This window comes from Trachurus trachurus (assembly GCF_905171665.1).
Source record: "Trachurus trachurus genome assembly, chromosome: 16".
In the NCBI taxonomy this organism is placed as follows: domain Eukaryota; kingdom Metazoa; phylum Chordata; class Actinopteri; order Carangiformes; family Carangidae; genus Trachurus; species Trachurus trachurus.
This window is the reverse complement of record NC_139902.1, coordinates 21,390,573-21,409,353: the sequence shown is the minus strand read 5'-3', so window position 1 is coordinate 21,409,353 and position 18,781 is coordinate 21,390,573. Positions and strand designations below refer to the sequence as shown.

General features: G+C 38.7%; 1 protein-coding gene across 1 annotated transcript in view; it reads left to right on the top strand.

Annotated features, from left to right (window-relative positions):
- Nucleotides 1–18,781, top strand: part of LOC310999374 (CUB and sushi domain-containing protein 3-like) — a gene marked incomplete at both ends in the record, with an annotated part of 211,290 nt that overhangs the window by 93,061 nt on the left and 99,448 nt on the right. The window contains 6 exons of the mRNA XM_083989775.1: nt 254–456; nt 1,710–1,901; nt 3,341–3,479; nt 4,912–5,099; nt 5,462–5,656; nt 9,780–9,896. Coding sequence (XP_083845901.1) covers nt 254–456; nt 1,710–1,901; nt 3,341–3,479; nt 4,912–5,099; nt 5,462–5,656; nt 9,780–9,896 — 1,034 coding nt within the window. The remainder of the gene's footprint in view (nt 1–253; nt 457–1,709; nt 1,902–3,340; nt 3,480–4,911; nt 5,100–5,461; nt 5,657–9,779; nt 9,897–18,781) is intronic.

Sequence of the window (18,781 nt, the reverse complement as noted above, 5' to 3'; positions counted from 1 at the left end):
TGCCCAAAAGCAAGGGGACACCGTTTCTAGATAAAAGTCCCTTTTGAACTCAGTTTACTCATGACAAGTTTGGCACCTTTTTTGCTTGTCCTCCAGGAATATTGTTTTTTTATTACTGTATCATTGTGTAAGTGAGCACAGCCCTTATGACTTTATTCAACTTAACAGGAGTAAATAAACCATCACAAGCTACAGTAACTAAACAACCTAAAACAACATCAAAGTAACAATCTCTTGTGCTCACCTCTCCCAGTCTCCAGTTTCTTGCATTTGACACAGAGGCATCCCACGACATCCTAAAAGTGTGGGACGGGCCTCCTGAGAACGAGATGTCTCTGAAGGAGGTTAGCGGCTCACTGCTGCCTGAGGGAATCCATTCCACTCTCAACATCGTCACCATTCAGTTTGAGACTGATTTTTACATCACCAAGTCTGGTTTTGCCATTGACTTCTCAAGTAAGTATTTCCTTCGGAGACACTGATGTACTGAAGATATTCACTGTCTTTTGTTTGCTCTCCATGACAGTTCTGTTAAAGTGTTGAAATGCGTCAGTTTTATCTCGGAGTTTAGAGATAAAGGTGTGGGTCTGTCAATATTGTTTATGGTTCAATAGATTCATGATCAAATGATGCGATAAAAAAGGTTTGTCTTTTTTTCCATAGTATTTTGATAATTTTTACTGACACCAAAGCAACAAAAGTGTTACTGGTATTGCTTTCACCTCATGGATCTGTGCATGTATGTGTAATCATGGCAGAATGAGGTCCTGGTGACTGTCAGTCTACTGTAGTTGCACTCAAAGCTTCCACAGAGGCAGTTTTGACTACAACTATTAACATGTCTGTCAGTGGACAGATTTTGTCACCACAAATCACAATCCTGCAAGATACAATCCAGACACTTCAAAGCTGTGTAGTTGGGATTAAAATGAAGGCATGAGTCCTCATGTAATAATGTTCTTTAACAACGGGTGTTGTGGCTGGTGTGATTTTTATCAAAACATGGTCTCCAGCTGCAGATTACCATAAAGTCTTTCATCTTTAATTGTGTATTGATTAGCAGTGGATATCCTGTGTATTTCACATTTCACTGTAAAGTGTCCTGTATTAACAATGTCCCACTAATCCTGTCATGTTCTGCTACTGCCTCAAAACAAAGCACTTCAGCATAGCAGTCCCATAACACCCCATACATGCCTTGTATGATCAACTTGTTAATGTTTTCATTCTCTCAAGTATACAGGCATGGCAGTTTAATCAATTATGTGGGGCTCACTGCATGTGTTTTAGGCTGGAATTGATTCTGGAGATGCATATTGTACTTAAATACCCAGTTTGCCTCAGGCAAACAAAAGCACAACACAAAACTGCAATATAGTTAACTTTGTTAAGTCTCTCAATAAAGTCTGTCAAGATAGGAATATTTGAAGAATCCATCAGGGTTTACCAGATCAGTCTTGTAGCCATGGGCTGCTCCACAGCTGTGTTTTGGGAAAGCAGATTAGGAAAACACGGCAGGATTTCAACTGATATCAGTTAGTAATCTGCTCTGTGCTGTAACTCTGTTTGAGCTACAGTTTCAGCTTGACAGCTGTCTACCATATGATATGAAATTGTGTGTGTGTGTGTGCTGTTGCGCTTATTGATTCCTTGTAGATTGCATACACATATGCCCTTGTATGTGAGTCACATGTGTGTTTACCCTTCAGGTTCGCTTGCAACAGCCTGCAGAGATCCAGGTATTCCCATGAATGGCAGCCGCAACGGGGACGGGCGTGAGCCCGGTGACTCGGTGACCTTCTCTTGTGATCCGGGATATGAATTGCAGGGCGAGAGCAGAATCACCTGCATCCAAGTGGAAAATAGATACTACTGGCAACCGAGCCCTCCAAGCTGCATCGGTGAGAGAGAGGGAGATAGTGTGAGTTAGACAGAGAGGCAGGGATGTGTGGAGGAGATAGAGTGAGGTTACATGAATTGAGGGAGAGTGGGGGAGAGGGATGTAGGGGATCAGACTGAAAGAGAGCTGGAGAGAGGAAGCAGGGGAGTTTTTCTATTAACTGTCTGCAGCAGACACTAATAATTCTCTCACTGATGTCTTAAAATATGTGGAGGATAAACAAGACTCTTCAGATATGTTTGAGTTTTTGCCAACCCTTATGTGGACAAATCCACTTCTGTAGCCAGTCAAAGGCTGAGTACTCTATAGTCTCCTAACACATTGTTGTATTAGAGCTTAACAGCTAATTACTTAACAATGCAATTAGAAATAATTACACTAAGTAGGTCCAAGGAAACCTAGATGCTCTTGAGTTGCTGCCAACTGGTCTAACTGAGTTTTTCTGACCAGGGAAGAGCTAGCTATTTGTAGGTCTTACAATGCAATTACAATATAAAACAACTCAGCATAATATAACACTATCAAACGTACAGTAAGGATCCTGATGTAAATGTCAGCTGTGCCTACACCACTTAAGTGTTGTCACTCAAATTCGAACAATATAGTCATTGGCATGTTGCTAACACTTTTAGAAGTGAACCTGACAGCTGTTATGTTATTCACAATTTTTTTTATATAGGGCATTAATTAGGCACAAATAATTTCCTCTAACATGTTGAGATAGCAACAATGTCATGAAAATTACATGAACATAATGCATACAGTAAAATCCCAGAGCACACATTTCCATATTAATTATTGACTATTATATTGGCTTAATACCTTGTTAGTTTCATGTGTTTCATTTAGTATCTGCCTTGTCTTTGTGGGTCCATTTAGCTCAATGATTGATGCACTGAAGCAATAAATTATAAATATTAAGATAATTACATAAAGGAGCAACAAGTAACAATTCACCATTTGTGGCATCTGGATTATTGACAGAGTTGAGAAAATCTTAATAACCAGAAAAAAACTGATATTAATTTTTAGAAGCAGAGATGTATGTTGTTGCTTGAATAATTTATAGTTAGAAAGTTCTTTTTATATATCTCTATACAAATTTTATGTGCGCCTGAAATGTGTATGTGTGTTGAGCTGACCTGTTCAGCACCGAGTAAAACAACAGGGATTAATTGGGAAACGTACCAGTGTCAGAAATATAGTTGTGGCTTGTTTTTTCAGCTAATATTACTGCAGTGCCTGAGTGTTGATAATGATTGAGAACAAATGTTATTGAGTTATTTGGCACAGTTATATTCAATAACCCACAAGTGTTCATAGTTCACCTGTCTGGAACATAATCCAGCTCAGCCAAAAATATTTGCAGCAGGACAAGCACTTTGTGATCATTGTATGCATCTTCCTCATACACCTCTTCTTGCTTTTTTCTCATTCAAGCACCTTGTGGTGGGAATGTGACCGGATCTTCAGGATTCATCCTCTCGCCCAACTACCCCCACCCATACCCACACAGCAAGGACTGTGACTGGCTTATTGCTGTCCACTCTGATTATGTCATCTCTTTGGCTTTTATCAGGTAATATGAGCAGCTGCTATGTCCACTTTGTAAAGCAAAAGACTAGGTACACGAGAACACTAGATGTCTTTATGGTCAATTGAAAATAAAAATAAAAGACAATTTTGCTGTAGCATGCTTTTAATTTTAAAGTTAAGTTATTTAAAACTATGTAATAGAAATAATTTCTGCAGAATGAACATTGGCTCAAATAATAAAAATACTGGACAACAGTGGAAAAAAACAGTGTTGTCCCTCATGTACATGGTCCAGTGGCTTACAAGATGAAGCTCCCCCTAAACCTGTGGTACTGTATGTTTGTAACCTACCTGAAACAGAATGGAGCAGGTCTCAGTGGGTGCACAGTAGCTCAGTCTGTGCTGTGGAATTGCTTGTTTTCTGCAGTGGAACCAGCTACAGCGTCATAGTATTGAGCAAAGTTGGCGATGTGTGTTAAGCAGAAAACCTGAGTTTGAGCCCAGGTGTGTTGGGAGATAGGGGAGAAGAAGCAGCGCCTCTAAACACCAGAGGGCAGGTATTCCTGCCACTTTGCTGGAATGTGGTGAAACAAGATTTCTGGTTGAGTACTGTATATTGCAGCTGAAATGTGATGCGATTGCAGCTCATTTCTAGGCTGAATGATACTCAGGCCCTAAGCTTTACATTATTAATTGCAATCTAAGCATGTTACAGCACAACTGGAGGAGCTACAGTAACTCACAGATGGGCCTCAGGGCGCTTTCCATCGGTAGTCCTCTCATGACTGTTGAATATTATATTTGTAGTCATTTCATCGAGGACAAAATAAAAAGCGCAGGTACATTGGCTCTTTGGGTACATTGGGTATATTGGCACTGCCATCTTCTTCTCCCTCTTCCTGAGGTGGAGTAGAGAAATTTACCATGTTTCTTTTTCAACTTTGTCCTTCAAAACAAACATCTAATAGAGTTAGCACAATGCTGCTTTCTCTCATGGGAATGCCAAATGAAAGGATGGAGTTATGATTTTAAATTGGAGTTGCCTTGATCCAACTCAAATGCAATTATCTCCGAGCTATTTACATTTTTGTCATAAACCACACTCATTATTTTGAAAACAAATGCTCCTCTCTCTCTCACTGCGGCATGTGATTTGATATACAGCGCTACAATATGAAACGATCTTTTCACACTGCATTGCCACTGCCGTCTGGGAAGATTTTGTGCCACCGCAGTGTCACAACAATTTAATCTCTTCTCACCTCTTGGGGGAGATATCTTTTTTTATCTCTTTGTCTGGAGATGCAAAACAAATCGCTTGGCATGAGTTACTTCTAGCACTGTGGTGCAAACTCTCATTTTGAGACCCTAATGCATTCTAAATCTTTCACACGATCTGCACAATTTGTGGTTAAGAAGCTGCAGAATAGTAACTGTTTTATTTCTAATTTTTCTGTTTCTTTTACTTGTCACAGCTTCAGTATTGAGCCCAACTATGATTTCTTATACATCTACGATGGGCCAGACAGCAGCGCTCATCTGATTGGCAGTTTCCAAGACAGTAAACTTCCTGAGAAGATTGAGAGCACATCCAACTTCATGTACTTGGCATTTCGTAGTGATGGGTCTGTGAGCTACACCGGTTTTCACTTGGAATACAAAGGTACTCTTTAAGATCTGTGCAAGTGAGATTCTGTATGCATTTTCACAGAATATGTTTATGTATTACTTACAGCAGGGGATTTTGTTTGACGCATATATAATTGAATTTGAAAATAAACTCTTTGAAGTACGCTGCTGTTCAAAGTTATGTTTCCTAATGTTGATGCCAGCTGAGAGAATAGCCTCTGATTAACCCTTGTCCATTTCCACTCTGATTACCCTGTTGCTTGTTAAAAACACAGTTTTGTTAAATCAAAGAGCCCATTGCTGTAAAGTATTAAGTCTTATCTCTACTTAATTGCAAATGACTCTCAGTTTTGACACTTGTGACTGTTCTAAAAGCTTTGTTCTTTTGATTGACAGCAAAACTGCGGGAGGCGTGCTTTGACCCAGGGAATGTGATGAATGGGACTAGAATGGGAGCTGACTACAAGCTGGGATCTATGGTGACATTTCATTGTGAGGCCGGCTATCTGCTTCAAGGCTATTCCACCTTGACGTGTGTCATGGGCAACAGCAAAAGACCAGAGTGGGACAGAACCAAACCAAGCTGTCAAGGTGAGACACAACATGCGGACAATGACAAAGAGCTTTAGTCGCAGAGATCTGGACTCCAGCTGAGTGTTTAGTCAATATTTGATATTACAGTATGTGATACCAGAGGTTTGTTAGAGTCATTGCTACAGTATGTGGTGTGTTAAAATCTTTGTGCTCCAACCTTAATATGAAATATCATGAAAACTACACTAATACCCCAAATTACAGTGATACTATGTCTGTCATGTTTAAGAAGCTTTTCAGACTGAAGTGTCCTAATACTGTAACATGTTGACAATTTTGGCAATCAGAAACTTAATTGTGACTTAGCAAAAATACATTGTTCCACCACTGGCCCCTCTCTGAAGTACAGGCAGGGATGCCAGGTACAGCATTTGTTTTGTTATTTTACAACAGCTAAGAACTACTACTCTTAATCAGACTAAATCATTGTCCTTTCAACACAGTCATCACAGATAACAGCAGGAACTTTATATGCACAGAACATTTCAGGTGGCCTACCTATAAATCCAAATAATAAACTTAAAACTTGGAGCTCCAGTTGATCTAAGTGCTTGAGACAAATAATGGGCCTCATTCACCAATATCTTCTTAAGAATCTTTTTAGATTCTTTCTTAAGTCGTTCTTAAAAAAAACTCTCAGCAGAGAAGCTGAAGTGAGAAAGAAAGTTGAAATGCTCAAATGAAAATATGGGAGGGAGCACCAGACTCCAAACGTTAAAAGAACTTTAGTAGTGAAGTGGAGCTACTGCGGCAGGAATGAAACAAAGGAACAAACAAAAAGCTTATATTTAGTTTATGTTTTTATATTTATAGCATCAGCAGTGGATGCAGCACATTATTATTATGATTATCGGAGAGACTGCACTCTCAGGTGTGCCATCATAAATATCATTATATTATCACATGATTCCTAGTGGTATAATGGATTGTTGTTGGTCCGTGATACGTTCGGCATGCAAGTGGTTGATTAAAAAAAAAAACAGTTGTGTGCCGGCAATAAAAAAAACTTGTATCAGCAGTTGTATGTCGCGCACAACAACAACAAACAATATGTACTGTACACACACACACACCACCTCTGCCCCGAACATAATTGATATGAATTAAGTCGCTATAATGTTGTAAAAATAATAATTAAAAACATTATAAAAGATAAGAAAATAATTCTTATTCAAATCATATAATATTATACAACTGCAAAACGGAAGAAAACGCAATAATCAGTTACAGTATTTTGCACAAGTGTCAGCTCTCAAATGTACGTAAGTATGCTCCTGAGTGTTTGTAGCTAAGAACAAATCCTGGTTAAGAAAACATTCATGAATGCCACAATCTTTGTAAAAACTTCGCAAGTAGAACAACAAATTTGTTCTTAAGAACTGTTCATGAATGAGGCCCGTTGTTTGCTGAAGAGATTAATTTAGTTTTTGTGGGAACAGTAGATGAGGCAGTCTTACAAAGCGTAGATATAAACTAGTTGAAATTCTATGGCATTTTATAGTTAGTGGAGTTTTATAGTGTTACAACTTCACAGTGTGTTGCAGAGAACATAATATACCCCATACTGCTGTTTATTATTCACAGCCAATTCTAAAGTGTAGGCATTTCATAGAGCTTTGCGGCATCAGAGTGATCACAATGTCAAGGTGAGAAGTGAGGAAAGATGTGAGGAGTTTTAAGATAAGTACCCAGCGCTCCTCCCTCTAGTAGCATTACACCATTTTTAATACTCCTTAAAGTATTTAATCAACCAAGGCTGAATTAGAATTCATTTTTCACTTTCAGCAGTGAGGAATAGGGACACCCACTCTCACACAGGGGAGCTGTTCATTACTTCTGCAGTTGGCACCGGTATAACCTCACTGAACGGCACAGGGGTTCATCAGCAACACTCCATTTAGTATTTTCACTTGAACTGATGACTTAACTGTCTGAAAGCAAAATGTAATGACTTACTGCACATTAATGAGCGATTAGCTGAAGTTGAAGTTGGCATTGTTGGCCAACCACTAATATCAAAATACAGATTAGTATTGGTCCAAGTATTGTCTGACCCTAAAATTACTTGACCAGTATGTACATTTACAATTGAAGAAGACAAATGTAAGGGTGCCAAGTGGAATTGTTAGTGCACTAGTTTTAAGTCACAATACACATGACACATTTTGTCGGGCAACTTTCGTTTGCATAAACTCTGCTGGCCACCTACAATGAAACCTTACAAAATAGGTGTTTCTGCATTGTACATACAGCATGTACTGTAGCCAAAAACAAGAATGTTTTCTTCTTCTTCTTGAATTCTACTTTGATACAGGTCTCTAAAATCTACTATTTGTTGGTCTTTAGTTGTGCCCCTTGGTCTGTGGGTCAAGTTTTACATTTCCTTTGAATCCATCGTCTGTCTACATTTTAGCATCTCAAGACAATCTTCAGCAGATTAGATTTGCTTTATTGTGCTTAGATGGTTCCCTTAGCTCGCAAGTCAGTGTAAGTGAAGTAGATTGTAGGTCTGGGGCAATATTCATCAATGGGATCAGTTAAAAACTAAAAACCATTTAAACCATTATATTTTTGCTGTTGTAGATATTATTTTAATATAATATTTATTATATTTAAGGCCACATAGAACAACAAGTTATATAAAGATGTCAATGGTATTTGCATTTTTAAAATAATCTAAGATCTTTTGAAATTAAACTTTGTCTAATGACATCGTAAATACTCATTCTCAGTACCATCATGTGTATACAGTAGATTTAAGTTACAACATTTTTCTCATCCATCTGTCCTTCATAAAGTAGCAATACATTAACCTGACATAATTAACCATAGGAGCAGGGCATCCTGTCCTTTCCTTGGTGCTGTTTTCACCTTCTGTAGATTGACAATTCACTGTTTAAATTCCTCACTACTGATCTCATCATGTCTGACAAATCAGCCTGAATCAAAGTCCCGCTTGCCACTCCCACATATGTTTGATTACATACGTCTTCCTGCTTCAGCAACCAAACATGGAAAAACTGCTGATCCAACTCTCTACATTAGCGCCTCTACTCACTTTTGTTCTTCTTTTCTTGTGCTGATCAGTGAAACAGCAGTGACATGTGCATTATGCGGGCCACGGGGGGTTCAGAGCAGCTGGTGACAGCCTCCCTCTGACAAATGAGTATGTGTTTGTTTACAGTTGAGGCTCCCCCGCCTGATGGTTTGGCCCGTGAGGTCTGAGGCAACTGCGTTAGAGGGCCTCTTGGCAAATTAGGTACATCATTAACGGTTTAAGTTTGGACGCTGAGATGTGACGCAGGTGCAGGACAGACCATCGCCTATAATAATGAACCTAGTTTCCAATTGAATATCTGCTGACACTATGCTAATGGTGCAAGTATATAAGATTATGAGCTACAAGCATGTACTGTAAGGGTATGATTTTTGTTTTGAGATGCACACGTGTTTTTCCACTGACATGGATGGGTTTTTCCTACTTGGCTGTGGCTTTGGCAAGACAAACAGTATACTAAAGCTAACTTGAGGGTATTTTCTGATGTTCTAATCAATTAAGATTGTAAATATCTAGCAACTTCAAGCATCTGGACTCTTTGTGTACACAGTCTGCTGACAGGAAGCTTGATTTGGCCAAAGAGTTGAATCTTAAGTTTCTCAAAACATGCTGCTGGGCGATACAGGCTGATTAAAGTCACAGGCGAGTGGAACTTTTGTGATAGTGTGTTTTGTTGATTGATGGTGTTTTTCTGTATTTTGAAGGCAAAAAAGTACTTTTCCTTGTCGGTTGTTTCCCTTTTGGGTTTTAACCCTGTAAACTCTACCCAGGTTTCCTTCTGTTTGTTTATAGCTTACTTTCCTTTTGAAAAAGTCCCGAAAGTGTCTCTCAAATGTCACATTATTTTGGGTATGCTGGCCGGAATTGCATTTGTCAGCAACTGAAAGTTCAAAGGTGAATTTTCATCTCATTTTGTGGTATGAACTGCTTACTTGTGCACCTATGGCAGTTAAAATGGATTTTGTGATCATATTGTATTGTTTTATGTCCCTAGGTAGGTAAGATAGCTGTTTCACATTTGTTAACTCTGCTTTTCTGCTGGTTTCTTTCCTGTCCCTGCAGCTCCCTGTGGAGGCCACTTCACAGGTTCAGAGGGAACTGTGCTGTCACCAAACTATCCACATAATTACACCAGAGGCCAGAGCTGCGTGTATGACATCTTCGTCCCAGGGGACTTTGGTAAGCATTTTGAGTATTATTTTCACAGAGTTGGAAAAAATTATTACTTGGGGAGATAATTGTTTGTGTTTTATGTCGTGTCTGTCTTCATTGATGAGGATAGACTGTGAAGAAATTGCAGCTTGTTCTCAAAGCTGGTCCATAGGTGACAGTGTCCTGCTAAACAAAACATTCAGACTTGCATAATTCATTTCAGTTTTTTGGTCTGGTAATTGTGACGGTTACCTCCATTGACAGTTCCTATAGCCTGTTTAATTGCTTGTCTGCTGTTGGATTAATTTTTATTCGCTGTGGCTTCATCTGACAACTGAATTGTCACAATATCGAGCCAATGGTTACACAATGAATAGACAAAGGTCAGTAGTGACCACTGCTATTGCTCACAGTGGCGTTTGTCTGATGGCATTACATTTAATCAATACAAATTGTTAGAATACCATTGCAACATCCTGTTAGGACTACCGTTCCTTTTCAGGCTCTTTCCCACTCCTACTGTATGTATGAGTTGAAAAAACAACATGAAGGATAGCAGTATTCTGGCTATAGCAAGAGGTGTGAAACAGAATGTGATCAGGGCAAACAAAAATTGATTAAGTTGACATGAAAAATGCTCTGTAGTGTAGGTAATGGAGGGGAAGGTCAAGCAGCAGAGAGCTGTGGGGAATAGATGGAGCAAGCAAATGCACGGATGCTTAGTTTATCAAAGCACCTCTGTATATACATAATTCAGCAAGATCTCTCGGAGACCTATATGCGCTTCAGCTCAATATTCCATGTTAGTCATAAAGCGCTGCTGAAATCGTAGGCAGGGCTTTTCTTCTCTAAAGCCCTGTTCTTATGAAACACAGATTAATCCCCTGTGTGATGATCCAGCCCGACAGTTTACATCCTCTGTTGCCATCTTATACTGTTCATGGAGTCCAGAAACCCACAGGGCTTTTTTTCCCTTTTATTTTTCTTTTATTTTTTATAAATATTGCATGCAAATGCAGCCTTTGCCTAAACTGACTGCAAAAGCTTAATGGAGTGAGGAAGTCACCAAGCAACATTCCCACCTGGGCCTGTGAATTTATTCCAAGGACTGCAGAGGCTATTGAAAAGTCCTTCTGACAAAGAGTAAGACTGCTGTTGTGTGGCTTGAAGGAAATATATTCTGAGTTTCACAGCTTGGCTAGAGCAAACTGAAAATGTTGGGATTGGACGTCCAACTGTGATCATGATATAACAACGTATCCAGTAATGACAGTTGACAAAACTGTCTGTGTGTGAAAAACAACAACTAAAAACTCAGAAATTAAGGATTATGTACTGTATGATGATCACTTATGTGTTTTTACCTGCAGATGGAACAGTATGCAGAGAAATGTTTTCTCTGATCCAGCTTTGCAGCTTGAGTTTAGCCTATAGGCAGCGGGTTAGCAGAAATCACATTTCAGTGTCTAGTATACAGGTAATTGAAATTTGTAAGCGCCTAGGGTAGAGTATCAAATGTGTCTCAGCCTGTCCCTCATATGACCGATAGTGTGCCATAAGCCTTTGAGACATTGTGTCAGCCAGGTTGAACTAGCAGGAAAAGGTCAGCGGGAAAAATCGCATCATGACTCTGACCAGTGACCTGAGGCTTTTACACCTTGGGGAGCAGCATTATGTGGATGTATGTCCTTATGTGTTTTTCTGTCAAGTTGTGGCTACTAGTGTTAAGACAGACCCTGTTATAGATATGTGTATTATGAAATATCTCAGAATATTTGAAACACTATCGTGTGTGTTGAAAACGTATTGTGTTCGGGGAAAACCATGCAGGTCAGAGTGGGAGTACATTACATTTAGATTAATTAAACCATGTGCTCTTCATGATTATTTTTAGGATATTTGATGAATTAGTGCCGGTACATTGCCTGACATTGTGTTTGACTAATGGTTGTCAGGATGGTAACTAGCCATTAGCTGTTGTTGCCTGAATGAAAGCTATGCTTAAATTGTTGATCGTCATAAAATGGATTTCACTGAAAATGGCTTAGTGTCACTCCTAGAGCATAATTAAATAAACAGTGACAGACAGATGTTTTTAATTGCATATTTACAAAGTAGAGGCAAGTATAATGAGGTAAATTGCAATGTAGAAAATAATTGTCCCCTGAAAGCATGATCGACTCTGTACTTTATCAGTCATAGCTAAATTATACTTGATCTGCATCAACAGCAAAGAAAATCAAATTTGTGGGAATAATGAACACAGTTGAAAAGTTCTTTTTAGATACAAACCAGATTTTTCTGTTACATTGTGCAATGTTTCTGTGTTTTGAGGTCTTGGCAGATATCTCAGATGAGATTACACACACACAAAAAAAGAAAAGAGCTTTGCCATTTGTGACATAGCAATATGTTATTATTGTCCTCTGTGGCAGGAACATATTTTTGGTGGCTCCATTTATATACATCTGTAGACCGCAAGTCCCACAATATTTCAGGAAAGCCTTGAAGGATTTATTTTTATTTACTTTTAATATTATTTTTTAAAAATTTGGCCCAATTGTTGATTTGGATTCAAGAATAAACTGATTCTTAAGGGCAAAGGTCACAGCAACCTCACAAAGCATCCATTTGGCATAACTTACAAATTATTGTATGACAAAATACAGTTAATTCCACTTTATTCAATTTCTTAATAGTCTGCACTCCATGTATGAGTCTGGACAGAAATGAATGTAATAGAGGCATTAACCTGAGAGTTGGTGATGATGGTTTTCACATTTGGCTATCTTGTTGCTTAATCACCTGGTTAATTGGTAGAGTAGTCACATTATATTTGAAAGTAAAAAAATAAATAAAAGCATCAGGAGCACACTCATATTCTTTCTGTACCATTATGAGGAGTTCACCACCACCTTACAGATTTTGTTGCCTGGGGTAACTGGGAAGGTGTTACCCTCAAATCCTGCTAGGCGATTATTGGACTGTTGTGTATTTGTATCTACACGACTTTTACATGCGGTATTGATGCTACAGCTGCATTTTGTTGTTCTTATTTTGTTATTTACTCAGAGCTCCAACTTCCTAAAAGAGCAGCTTCATCCTGTGTATTTTAAGATCCTCAAGCAGATTGTCAGTGCAAATGTCTGTGACAGCCTAAAACATATTTGGAATGTTTAATCATGTGATAGGAGTTGGCAGAGATCTTGTTTGGTGGAATTATATTACTGTAGTTTTTGTAAATTTACTGTACTTTTCCCAAGCTGTCATGTTTATTGTCTGTACCAAATTCTTCGTATCGGTGCAAATTTCCCTTTATGTACTTGAATTCCTGTATACTTATCTATGTTACACTTTGCTTCTAACATAGCATTCGCACAAAATAAACATCCATCAATAAATAGTTATGGCAGTGGCATCCAATATAATTCTGCCTGAAATATCACCTCAATCATGCACATACTTGACTTATATTTACAATGTAGACAGTCCATACATGGTGATATTGCCGTTACTCTATGTACTGTATGGCAGTAAAGGATCATAAATATGATAATAAAAGCAGGTGCTTGAAGAACACTGTGTGTGTAGTCCAAAAAAAGCATCTACTCATTGTGAGCCATTATTTTGCAACCTCAGCACTCACTTATGCTGTGTGCATTTGCACCATTCAGATATTATTAAGATACAATGTGCACCTGTCTCTCCCTTTAATGTTTAATTATTCTGTCAGAAATAATGGTTGTAGTCATATTTTAAACAATAACTCTGCTTCTCTTTTAAAGAGATTAATTATTCATGGCACTCAACCTTTGCCTTGGGCACTGCTTGTAAACATACAGACATACAGCACAGTGCCCCACAGGAATTCACTCTTGTTTACACCACCATCACTGGCTATGTGTAACTTTTTTGTCTTTTTCTTCCAGCAAGATTTGGTATTTTCTTACATAAAAATGGACTCCAAGTCGAGAATTTTTGACCAAATGAAACCCTATTGGGTGAACTGGAAAACAAAGAAAAACAGAAATTAAAAATAAGTGTGTGGACGCATATTTGCTTTGACAGAAATGCCAAATTGTGCTTCAAGGTAAATTGATTTTTTTTTGCAGCCTAAGTTTGTATACTTTGTATTTAGCCTAGAGGATGTGTTTGTTTGATGCAGCTGCTTTTGTGAATGTTTGATGGCTTCAGAGGTGAGTCAAATTCTTCCAATTAGCAGGACCCTCTGTAAAATGTCTTTCTTGTTTCTGTTTTTGATTTGCATTAGACCATACCTGAAATATTCCCAATGATATGTAGCAACATTCACTCCAAGCATTACTAACTTTGTAGATAACATTTCAAAATCAGAGCTGATTGTCAGAAGCCATTTACACATCTGGAAGAAAGAATTGAGTCTAGCTCTTAATGCTTTCCTTGTAATGCTCACATACACATCTCTTTACTGCATATGCCACAGACTCTCTTTTTTCCAAGGTTTATAGCAGATTAAATACCCACTGTAACACATATTCTAATGGTGGTTAACTTTACAAAAGTTTCATTTCACCCAGTGCTAGTCTCACTAGAAGGATGCTCATAATGAGTCATTGTTGAATCTGATTTCATTGACACAGCATTCAGTCACTTCTGTTTATTTGCCCGAGGCTTCATACAGTTCCAGTGTATATGTATAATACTAACAACAACATATGCATAATGGTTGCCACAGAATGTGTCAGGAGGCGAGACAGGAGCACTGACAGATTGCAGTAATAAATCTGGGCTGTAACGAGATGGACAGAGAATGAGTGAGAGAGAGTGTAAGGACTGCAAGAGGTAAAGGGAGTGAGAGACGAACTATGAGAAAGAGGCACATACGTAGATCTTAGTTGAATGTGAAAGTCTCGGAGAAAACAACTTATATGGAGAGTGTGATAATGAGTGTGAGAGTTTAGTTATAATGAGTGATACATGGAATGGGGGAAGATGGAGAGAAAAAGAATGGTGCTGAGAACGATCATGAAAACACTGACCCTTGGGGCTGATTGTTGACTCATCCATGATGTTTGCTGGAGAGTAAGATTATGCCTGAGGCCACCTTCGTACATGTCTAGCTACATCCTACACAGAAACTATTACAGTACTTTGTCTGCATCAGGGTATGTACATGTTCATAGTATATACACAACCCTCAGTGAGATTAACCCGATACAAACTATATAAACTCTGCTCTGTCTCCACTCTGCCTTGAAAGGTATTTTTGCTTTGGGACCCCACTGGTACATGGATGTATGTGGAATGTGTAATAACAGAATTTGCCCCTGTCAAATTTAACTGTGTTGAGCTCTCAAGTTGGTTTTCATGTTGATGACATTGTGGCTACCCGCTGTGCCAGTAAAATAGCTTGTAATAGTTGTCATATACACCCATTATGAGCACTGAGACAACTGCACACTGTTTCCAGAGTCAACAAGTACAAACAATAATGCAGACCAAAGTAGGAAAAAAGAAGATATTAAAGATAAAAGTAAAAAGAGTGCTGCTAAAACTGGAAGTTAGAGATGGTAGTTGTACATCCTTGTCCTCATTCTCCACTCTCTTGAAGTGACCAATACCTACAGCCTTAAATCCAGAGGGTAGTTTTTACTCAAGATAGAAGCCTAATGGACTGGATGCAGTTTGTGCCAAGGTGCAGCCACATACTTCCTGCCAAAAAGGCTGATGCAATTTCACTGTGATAATGGGTCATTAAAAATACATGTGTCTGTGCAGTCATACAATCCCTTTGGTTTCTGTAAATGAGGTGTGTGTATGCTGTCACATCCCATAATCTCAGAAGGCCTGTGCCACCACAAAGTAAAGACGGCAGGTAGCTCTTTCATAATTCATTGCCAGAAGGACAAACATACTGTATGCTGCGTTTTTTGTTACCTTTTCACTGTGTAGAGTGAGCGTCTTTAACACCTTATCTGGGCTTTATGCATATTTTGCCCTAAGGCATCTGAATGTAATGCAGTGGCTATGGATACAAATTGGATGGCCTTACTGTACATCACAACTACATTCAAACTGTCCTGAACAGTTTTCGTCACATGGCCCAATGATCCTTAGTGGCTGTCCTCTCAAATATGTCATTCCACATGGTTAATGTGACCATGTAGCCTGAATAAACTTTTTTTTTTAAACAAAACTTCAATTGCATATTGTAGTAATAACAGAGATTATTGCCAACAGTTTGGTTTGCCTTTTTTGAGGGGAACCAAAGGGAAATCAGGAGAACAGTGTAAAACTGTCAGCTGTAACTGACAAATGAATGGGGACTTAACACAGATTATGTTTGAATCCACTTGTTCCCAAGGAATAGAAGATTTACATTTCAAAACAGGTTTTACAGATACAAATGTACCTTTAAAAAGTGTATTCAATGTTTCAAACCCCACCGCAACACTTTTTATAATGCAGTAAGATTGTCAGTCAGGCATCCAAGAAGCATCAAGAACTAAATAATAAAGGAAAACTGAACAAAACAGCAACAAAAGCTGTTAAATGGAAAAGTAACCCCAACATGCTTGTACACAGCAACAGGATGACCTGTGAAGGTTCTTCTGAGAAAGTGTATTTCATACACACAGCACAGGTAATCAGCTTATGGAAAATGAGTGTCAGGAACTGGATACTTGCCAAGGTTGCTTTGAGGGCAGGTGATTTCCAGCTGAATAAGATAGATGTGGGGATGATTAAAGCATCTCCATCACATCTCGGCAGAGGTAGTTAAGTTGACAAATTGACAAAGATGCATAAAAGTGTGATGGGAGCAGGGTTTTTGTTTGAATAGCTGAAGTTGGAGGACCTACTTCTCCTTGACAGTCAGACAAAATCCCTGTAAGACCTTTTGATACAGAGGCGAGGCAAGGGCAAAGGCAGATAGAGACCCTGCAGAGGTATTCAAGGTTCAATGATTAGCTTCCACGTGATACCTGAGAACTGGAGCCTGTTATCTGGCTTTATACTCCATTTTAGATAAATACTCCACCGAAACCGCTTTGTCACTACAGAGAAGTGATGTGCCAGCCTGCCAGGAAGGTATTGTTAAATTTTAGCTATAAAATAAAATTGACTAAATTCAAATACTGCCACTTCTGTGTTTAGCCACTTTGTGTAACCTTGACAAGTTAGTCCAAACTCCAATCAGCATGATTGCACATTCAACATTTTTAAAGACTGTAGCCTATGCAATTTAAAATGATACATGGTCACATTCATGCAAGTTCTTGGTCATTATTCATGAGGTTGTCCTGGAGACCTGCGTGCACTCTGTTGTATTCCACGGCTCTGATCAATGTAGCCACAAGGCTGCAAAGTTTGTCTTAAGATTTCAGCTTCAGCTAATACTACAGTACCACAGTAGCAACCTGCTAAACAAGAATGAAAAGGAACAGATTTCCCTGATGACACTGAAGGAACCCTCTCTCAGGTCATCGGGGGTCACATTGGTGATATAAAATACTTGACCTGTGAGGCTCGAGTAGATAGATAGAGCTCAATGGAGCATCATATACTGTAACACAATTTTTATTTTTCGAATCTTGCAGTAAACCTTACAGCATTTGAGAAGCGTACACTGTGCAAATAGCACAATTTGACACCTGGTAAAATCATTTTGCCATATTCATTAAGGTCATTGCATAGCCTAATAAGAGTCTGATCGCGCAAACAAAGAAAAGATAGAACCAAGTTCTTCAGACCATTGGGGAAAATTGAGAAATATCCATAAATCTGTTTTTGTAATCTCTTCCTGTTCTGCTGCTGCTGTGGTGTCATGGGCCCACAGACAGGTGTGTGTGTGTGAGAGTTGCTATGGTTACGAGGATGTTCCGTGTGTCTGCTGCTCTGAAAATTTGGTTTCTTGATTCAATAACAGGTTTTTAGGTTAGTATGCTTTCATAAAAATCATGAATGTAAATGTACCTCAATACAGGAATGTGGTTGATACAGTATCAATTTTATTAAATATTATTTAACACAGGAAGGAAGCCTGAGAGGATTTATATAATTGTGTGTATAATTGTACGGTGTTTTGCCTTTATTTGATAGTACAGTGTAGAGAGACAGAAAAGCAGGGAGAGAGACTGGGGAAATTACATGAGCTAATGATCGTCTCAGTCGGGAGTCGAACCGGCGATCAGCACTTCAGCCATATGCCAATATGGGACGTACTGTACTCTCTAACCACTCGACTACCAAGCACCCGTATAATTGTATGTTAAACAGATTTTCTGTGTACACAGGAATTAAAACATCAGATCACAGTTTGCATGCATTACAACAGTCCTTCATCAGAGATAATGTAGTTTAAATGGTATGCTGAAGTTATGATTATTGATTCCTTTATGACATTATAATGACAGTAGCAACTGGAGCTATGAGAACGGGCAACACAAAATAAACAGGTAGAATTAGATAGCTGTTGGCAGAGATAATTTCATTCATTTATATTGTTTGTACTTGTGCAATTGTTACACTTCAAATATGTTGACGTTCAGGTTTAATAGTCCAGATTGTATTGTAATGTGTTGGAACACTATTTCATATGAATTGTTTGACTCTGAAGATTGTTTCACAGTCTGACACCTGCCATCATTTTAGGCTTCCTCATTTTTGAAAATGAGTAAAATAAATCACAAATCACAATTTAACGCTTGAAATGGAAGAAGGAAATTGAAGTCCCTGAACACATTGACAATGAGTGCAAGTGTGAATCAAACATCTGCCAATGATGTGGTATTTTCCCACTTTCCAGGAGAAATATCAACTAGGGACAACGCTCCCTCTGCCCCCTTCATATCATTTAGACAGGAGTTGATACTAAGGTCTCCACCCAAGCAAGTGAGATCCCCTTTGCCTCAATTGGCCAAAAGGTGTGAAAC